This window comes from Corythoichthys intestinalis, chromosome 11 (assembly GCF_030265065.1).
Source record: "Corythoichthys intestinalis isolate RoL2023-P3 chromosome 11, ASM3026506v1, whole genome shotgun sequence".
NCBI lineage: Eukaryota > Metazoa > Chordata > Actinopteri > Syngnathiformes > Syngnathidae > Corythoichthys > Corythoichthys intestinalis.
In genome coordinates this window covers 26,941,671-26,950,345 of record NC_080405.1, presented here as the reverse complement: position 1 = coordinate 26,950,345, position 8,675 = coordinate 26,941,671, and the positions used below count along the sequence as shown (strand labels likewise).

Below are 8,675 nucleotides of genomic sequence, written 5' to 3'. Positions count from 1 at the left end.
GTTTTGTTTTAGGGGGAACAGTTTAATCGATCGGCCTGTTGTTTAGCTGAGCTTATTCAAAGTTTCAGGACTGGTACCGGTACTGGTATTACAGGTACTGTATTGCCAACACAGCAATCCTGTCAAACATTTTATCACAGAGAACAGGGTCCTTGTCCTTGCCCTGATGGGACAAGTCCAAGGAATGTCCCTTGGAGAGCCGTTTTACTTTAAGTGAGAGCCAATTGGTCAGCACTGCTAATCAGTAATTATTTCACAGAAGTAAGGTGTACAGTAAAATACCACCTAAATATCAATATTTAATAATTCCCCATGTAAGATAAAAAAGTTGAGACAAAAGACATTCAAGATCAATTTAATTAGGTAAAAAAAAAGAACAGTGTATAAGTGTGTGAAAATAAACAGTTCATACATAGTATGATGTATGAGTATCATGTATTTAACAAATTGTAATTCGTGCATGAAAGTACATTGGAATGTGCACACGTGCTCTAAAGTATTGGTAGAACTCAACAAAATGAGACAATTTACACAAATAAATTACAAATTTACAAAACTAACAAATGTAAATCAGACAATGTTGCTTTTAAAAAAACAAATACACTAAACAAGCCTCGACAAGAATGACCATTTGGTGGACAAACTGATTTTTTTCTGCAACTATTGTAGGTTTTTCTGTTACAAGTTACAACTCGGTAAATGGGCTTACATTTGTATCTTACTTTTCTACTTTCAAGATACTCAAAACACAATTTCCTCATTCTCCTACTGATGATCCAGCATCAGAAGCAATGTGTGGTTCGGTAAATTGCTCAAGGATACTTCAACATGGTCAACAGGGTGGCAGAACCAGACCCACAACCACTGGGTTGGTGGAATCAATATTCGCCCTCTAAGCAATGCTGCCTCAAACGGAGCTCCAACACTTTTGAGCATGTGTAGTTTAGACTGTCTACTAATGAGACCAATGACGTTTTCAAATCTGAATAAAAACGAAGCACAAGTGGTAGCCATCTCCCTGAAGTTTAAAGTCATAGAGCAAACTGCCCCAAAACAAAATGTTATTCATACATTAACATGTTTTAAATAAAAGACAAGACAATTTTCACACACCACTTATTCAGTCATCTTTTTGGAAGGTAAAAGGACAATTGACAGAAGATAAATGTCAAGTGAGCTCTAGATAGTGATGGCCTAAATATAAACTGTACATATTACTGAGCGAATGCTTGAAGATTTCATATCCATTAATTCACACACAGTAGGCTCTTGGAACAACATAGGTTCTCCTTTTCAGTAGCTTTTTACAAGAAATTGTGTCCCAGATTTATCTAATTTTAATGAATGAATTTAGCTTGGACAAAGCATTTTGACTGAAATTTAAAAAATTTTTAAAAAGTTGCTGAGTACAATTCCATTCTATTGGCCCGTCTTACTAAATGTTATCAAAACTGCTATTTAAATGTTTCTCACAAATACCATTTCAGACAAAAACTGAATTACAACCTAAAATTTAGTAGAATAACAACATTAAAGCACATAATAGTTTTCATTTTTGACTGGAGGTTGTCTGGTAAAGGAATGTGTTCATGTATAGATAGAAAAAAAATATATTATAAATGAAGGGAGAAATTATGTCAGTGGTCACTTCATAATTATTCAAAAAATTAAAGTGCTGGAATCTATGGAAAAGAAATCGTTAGGGTTTTTTCCCCCCTTTCATAAAGCGGTTTGGAAGAACGCCAACATATTTTCCAATAGCATTACTCACAAGCTTACACAATTTGTTGAAACATTTCAACAAATAATCTTTCAATGTTTCTGTCAGTCGGCATTGCCTAAAAAACTAACAGAAACTAAAGATACCATATGTAGTTTGGAGGTAATCAGGGGCAGAAAGAGCAGTGAACACCCCCTGTTAGGTCAGTGATGGTTCCCTCTCTTATGAGGCTTTTAAGCACTTTGGTCTCCTCATTCACATTGTGCATCTTCTGCCAAAGCATGGCACTCATGGACAGCTGATCATAATAATGCAAGAGAGCTCTTTCTTGAGACAAGTTGTAGCCAAAGCCTGCGAGGCTCACCTCGTCACATAGTAAACTAGCTAAATCCAGCGCAGAGATGCCCAGGGTAGGTACATTCTGCAAAATGAAAAAAAACAAGTCATAGCATTATTCCGAGAATCAAAGCGTAAGGGATCTTTGGGTATTTATATGTAAATGGGGTGGTGTGCTGTTTTAGATTTCTTCATTTAGCTTGTATTTGTGTATTATAATCATTTTACACATATGTTAACAACTTAACTAGGGTCGTTTTTTTAATCTGATAATTAACATTTACTACCACATAAAGAAAAACACTAATGCAAGGGTTAATTAAAGTATGCTATAAAAAAATGTATTTTCAATATTAACATTGTAATTACATTTGTTTCTACTCTAGTTGAAGAGATCTAATTGTACTTTTTGAATTATAATCACACAAACTGTGTTACTTAAACATATGCTGTGATTTAGCAAGATTGTATGATTTGGCTCACTTCAAATTTGGGAGTGATTTAATTTGACTTGCTAGATTTTGTTTTTTGTAAATTTGAGACTGTTTAACTAGTCTTCATTCCACACAGCTAGGTCGCAGTGCTACTCCTCATATGGACTGCAGTGTAGCCTGGCAGTGTAACCAGTTGATAAATGTGTGGTTAGATGGCAGTTGCCAGATAAAACTACTTGTAAAATGTATTGACAGGGTATGTCACTCGCTCGAAATAAAGTACGTACTTTGACAGGAAGTGATCTGATCTATATAATATGTACGAATGAATTAATGTGTTTAATTTGGATTATTGTGTTTTACTGACTCGAAATCTGTCTCTTACCTGGTCCCAGCCCCACAAGCGGGTTGTTGGTGGGGAGAATTTTAGTAAATCCAATGCAGTCTCTTTGACGACAAGTGGATTTAAGACTCTGATCCTGTTGCGTTCAAGGGGGATTTCTTCTGGAACATCATGCCAGAAGAATAGCCAGTCCCACAAAGGCTGTAGCACAAAGTAGACATGCTTGTTACATTTCATAACATCAATGGTGTTCTTAAAGTGATCATATAAGCATGTGATCAACTGGGGGTGGGGGCTGGGGAGCGTCATAATAACCCCGTGTGTGGTAGAACAAAATGGGACTTGTTTCATGTAGAGAGGCTGAATGTTTAGTTGATAAACACGATAGTTGTGTAAAACACTTTCTATTAACCTCTTATTTGCCTGAAACACAAACACGTTCCTACAAGTCAATACTAGATATAATTCTTTATCAAGTTGTCACGAGCGCATCAATTACATCCATTGTTAGACGTTGGACTAAGAAAGCCCATTCCAATCTAAACGTTTTTATCCCCTCACTTTTTTGACATGAAATTTAACTTCTAAGGTATATGTGAGAAAATATAAGAACACTTGATAAAGGCACTGCTTTATATGATTCTGTCATACATATTACATTGAAGCATTGTGTTGAAACAACAGCACTGACATATTAAAAAAATGTAAAAATGGCAGTCCTCACCACTGTGAGCTTATTTATCATTGTGGAGATCCAGCTGACATCTACACCTTTATACACCACGGCTACAAACACGGTTTCTGGGTCTGTGTCAAGCCAGGGAGAGGGTGTGCCTTCTGGATAACTCATCCTGATGCTGGTTCGATTCCCAACGTCAGCAATGAACTCTCCCAAGGGACCACTGTTCAATCTAGTTAAACCGGGACATAAGCAGAGGTAAGGGATATGTATGCATCAGCAATAATGACCATCAATTCAATCACACAGATACTGAAGTTTTGTTTAAACACGCTGTAAAGACAACTGCTCTTTTATAGGTCAATTTAGTTGTTACAATGAATGCAATAAGGCATATTATATTGTCATGTTTATACCTGAAGTTCCTACCGCAAGATAGTAAAAAATAGATTGGGAAGTGCACAGTCATTGTAGCATTTGATGGGACATATGCAGTTCAAATCCTTGTTGGCAGTTTGCACCCGTTACCTTGTTTGTATAAAGTATGTAGATTCGCAAAAAAAAAAAAAAAAAAGAAAAGAATCAAATATGAAGCTTATTCCCACCAAAGTAATGATGAATCAGCATACACTTATACAGTCCTCAAGTCTAAACTTAATCACGATGCAAATTTCCACCTGCTCTGTTTTCATACTTTTGGCAAAACTTTTGCTACTCTCACAAGAAACTCAACGGTAAAATTCACATTGCTATTTCTACACCTGATGCTGCCTGATCCAGTCTCTCTTTTACCCTAAGCATGGCTGTTATTCATTCATCCCAAACTCAGACTTGGGGTTGTTCACTACATTTAGTGAAACTGGAATTCACTGCCTTATTTTTGTCACCCTGTCTTCCACTAGACCTAGCAAGGTGGACACAAAATGCAGCCTGCAAGTTCAAAAAGTGGTCAACAAAGTTGTAGTCAATTATTCATGATTATTTATAGTTAAATCATCTTTTACAGCCAACACAAGCTCTATGTCACGGGTATCAAACTCTGGTCCTCAAAGAGCCCCTATCCAGCTTGGTTTCCATGTCTCCCTCCTTTAACACACCTGAATCAAATGATCAGCACATTAGCAAGCTCTGCAGGAGCCTGATAATGATCATGATTATTTGAGTCAGGTGTGTTGGAGGAGGGAGACATGGAAAACAAGCTGGATAGGGCCTCTCGAGGACCGGAGATGGATACCCCTGCTCGATGTAAACAAAAAACTCTTAAGAATGATGTCTTTGAGTGCACCTACCTTATAATGGTGTCAAAACGATCAATTAAAGGTCCAAGCTCCAGACCTTTCAGAATGCCTCCATTTCCAACAACCACACAGCGCTGACATTTATTAGGATCCTTTTTAAACTGTGGTACTTCATTGGGCTCCGGTAGCTTAAAAATAAATACATGAAATTAGGTACACTAATATAATAGGTTAATTCAACACAGATGTCAGCGGTGTAGTAATACTAGAACATGTTGTTAATAGTACTTAAGGCTTTCCCTGAGTAAGTTATCATAAAACAGTGCCCCGATTTCATATACGGTATGTGAATTTAAATGAGTGAATGAATTTGATATAGGAATCATTTGAAAAGCACCATTTGTTGACATAAAACAGCTTACCTGTTGAAGCAGCGCAGGTATTTTCCCCATAAGACCTCTGAACCCAAAGGGAGGTGGATACTTGTACAGGTTCTTTGAAAGTGTTGTGTTTTTCCACAAGAATGGTTGGGTCATGTGACTGGAGGTGGGGAGTTGAGCCAGAAAACCCTGCCTGGTGCTTCCGCGGGTACATTTATGACTCAATACTTTGTGGACATGTTGGTGAACTAGCTGTAACATAGTAAATAGGATACACACTTGCACAATCAGATAAAACCAGGTCTTGTAATGTGGTGTGCATAATCTATTGTGGTTGCAATTGCAATGTTGCAAATTGCAGAGCAATCTTCCTTGTTTGTGTAGAACTATACTCAGCCTCTTCCTTTGGCTTATAAAGTCTGTTTTATGCTCCACAGTATTTTCTCCTAATCTTGGAATAATGTGTTCATTGTATTTTTTTTTTTCAGTGATAAATATCTGCGCATGATATATGATAATAACAAGCAGAAATAAAGTGACACATTTTAAAAACAATTATAATTGAAAATTAGCACACTGGAGACATCATGTTGTAAAATAAACCAATGTCATGCCAATGACCCAGTTTCGATTGTAGGCCTATGCACCAATACCTGCCACACCTGATTCTAAGCTCACATTTTAAAAAAATAACAGCTTTACTGCACTGCCTGCTTTGTTTTTTAAAAATTAAAAGTGTTTGAATAACAGGAAATCTTCTTGATACCACTATTTTTTTCCTGATAATAAGTAGAATTAAAGTAAATTTGCACCATCTTTGAGCCCCAAAAAATGTATTCTCACCTTTTTATACTCAGGGCTGACATGCCAATCCAGAGGTTGAAGTGCTTCTTTCCCAGATCGAGACGAAACGATCATTAGACATAGCAAACAGAAGATTGCCCCTAATAGAAACGCACATCTAGAAAGACCACCAAACAAGAAAAAAAACACACACACACTCAGTTTAATGTGGAATGAATATACTACTAAAGACCACACACACAACATAACATAACATGCACCCTAATGACACCAGACTTTCAAACTTCAAATGCTTCCCAAGCAAATCTGGTCATTTCTTAACCTTCTCAAACTGCCATACAAATACTACCAATAATACCTGAAATGTAAACAGTGAAACTAGTTGAATAACTTCTTGGAATCCTTTTTCTGAGTTCATAATACTTAATTCAATTAACCAGGATCATGCCAGGATGTTAATTAATTACCACTTAACGCAACTGCCATTCCCTGTGTCAAATTACTAACTGAACTTAACACACCCATATACTTTTCTAGTGTGGCTTACCTGACCACATTCCAGGTCTGTAAAATAAAACAGGGGAAAATGAACTACTCATGGTTGCTCACTGTCTAAAAAAAAAAAGTTCAACTAAATTAATAGACTGTCATGTTTTGATCCCTACCAATGGACTATTAATAGCTGGATCAAAGTGCAAGCATCTATTAAAAAGAACAAAACAAAACAAAAAACTCATGCAGCTTAACTCTTTCAGTGTCATTGACAATGATACATGTCCAATCAGGTGGCCGTTTTCATCCTCCTGCTGTGAATTTGAATTTGTCACTGGTAAAGTCCAATGCATTTGAACAGGAAGGACTGAGAGCAAATGAACAAGCCCTTCCATTTCAAATGGATTAGACATCTATTGCTGTCAAATGGCAGTCAATGAGTTAATATAGCAAAATTAGCCGAAGAATGATCAATGCCAGCCATACGCGGCGATTAAGGGGGGTAATGTAATTGACTTTCCAATACATGAATTTAAAATTGAGACTTTCCCAGTAAAATGTTGTCTATAAAAGTTGTAAAGCAATAAAACAAACAACAAAAATGAATGAAATGAACAATTTTTTTTTTTTTTTATAATGGGTTAAAATTAATTTTCGAACAGATCATGTGACTAGCACCTTAGAGAGGGTCATTTGCTTTGCTTAGCCAAAACCACCTCAGGACAGAAGAAACAAGATGGATATACGAAGGTTTTTTTTCTAACCTAAGCTTTCAAATGCGACAACAACTACTGAGAGCATTGCACGCCGGAGATGAGCGGAGTTTCAGTTTTCCACTAAAGACGCTAATTGTAGAGCAGAGGAACAAACAGGGTACCATATTCAAGGGTGTGAGTGACTGGAAAAACTTGGCATCGAATTGGATATCACTGCCGAACGCAAAAATCGGCATCTACTCCTCCACAGAAAAACACACATAACTGGGATGCCTGTATTTACGAGCATGGGCTAAGATACTATCCGAGCATATATCTTGTAAGTTAATTTATTGCTGACACCATGTCAACATGTGACGCCTTCCTTGCCACAAAAGTCAAACTCCGCCTATGCTGCCAACCCTCTCAATCAAAATGGATTGGACGTTTAGTGCCGGCAACGGGAGCGAAAGATGAACATTCTTTCACATCAATTCCTGTCAGTTTTGATTAATTGGACGTCTATTGCTGCAATGGCAGGAAATTAGGTAATTTAAATTCATGAAATTGTGAGGGAGCTTTTATACTGATCGCGTAAATTTTAATCAAATAATTATAAAGTATTATAATATTATTATATAATTATAATATTATGACACATCAGTAGCCTATCAGGAAATTAATCTGCCATAAATATATATATATTTTTAAAATCGAGCACTAATTTGATGCACTTGTAATATTAATCAATGGAGGTATTTGCATTTTAAATGTCAAGATATTGACACAGACATAGCTGGGTGAGTATTTTGATGCTCGGGATTACAGTAGTGTTGGCTACCATCTTGTGACCATGATGAAAAGCCTGACTGATGCCAACCTGTGTTTCAGGAGCCTCATGTTCCTGGGATTTACACCATAATAGGAGCTGCTCTGCTTTCTCTGACGAAGCAAGGACCTTGTACTGGGAAAAAGAACAATGAATAGGAGAAAGAGGAATACATGGATTTGCAGCAATTTTGCATGTGTCCGAGTGTAAAAAATATAACAAATAAGATGGAAAATGTAAATTGGATAATACTTTTACAAAGTAGGCTGATAATGCAAACAATGTGACAAATTAAAAGGTCATGTTTACGAGCAGAGAGACGGTGATTATTTCAAAAACTCCGCCGACAAGGACACGTCTATAACGCTTTTCAGCCCTTCCGAAATTTAGGGTTAAGAGCGTTCCATTAACTTGACCAAGCGTTTTGTCTGACCTTACCACTTTTGATTTCGACACCGAAGATGACAAGAGCGAGAGGACCAAGAAGCGGATTCTTTCGACGGTCGGTACCGTAGCTTCAACCGGAAGCATCAGTGCGTCGTCTCCGGAGTCCGGTGTTCTGACAAAATTTGCAACCCATCAAAAATTGCTACCTTGCGGGTTTTGCGCATGCGCGTAACGTTAAAAATGGCCGCGAATACGTGGGATTCCAAAGTAAACACAACAAATTTTCTTAAAGAAAGGAATATTTACTTAAGTTTGATCATGTAAAGACATGTACAAAA

The 8,675-nt window shown here is 37.0% G+C and overlaps 1 protein-coding gene across 1 annotated transcript; it reads right to left on the bottom strand.

Moving 5' to 3' along the window:
- Positions 1 to 339: 339 nt before the first annotated feature.
- st3gal5 (ST3 beta-galactoside alpha-2,3-sialyltransferase 5) lies at positions 340 to 8,563 on the bottom strand. Its single transcript, XM_057849912.1, has 8 exons — positions 8,389 to 8,563; positions 8,002 to 8,085; positions 5,974 to 6,091; positions 5,173 to 5,382; positions 4,802 to 4,938; positions 3,558 to 3,744; positions 2,876 to 3,034; positions 340 to 2,141 (listed from the first exon to the last, which is right to left on the bottom strand). The coding sequence occupies exons 2-8, from the start codon at positions 8,019 to 8,021 to the stop codon at positions 1,887 to 1,889; spliced, it is 1,086 nt and encodes a 361-aa protein (XP_057705895.1). The 5' UTR covers positions 8,022 to 8,085; positions 8,389 to 8,563; the 3' UTR covers positions 340 to 1,886.
- Between the last annotated feature and the right edge of the window lie 112 nt (positions 8,564 to 8,675).

Bases quoted from the DNA above. Each gene is read 5' to 3' on its own strand.
- st3gal5 (XM_057849912.1), bottom strand. From the start codon at position 8,021: ATGAGGCTCCTGAAACACAG. The intron at 5,383-5,973 runs GTGAGAATACAT...ACTATGTTACAG, and splicing joins TCAGCCCTGAGTATAAAAAG to CTAGTTCACCAACATGTCCA. The intron at 3,035-3,557 runs GTGAGGACTGCC...TTTGTGCTACAG, and splicing joins TGATAAATAAGCTCACAGTG to CCTTTGTGGGACTGGCTATT.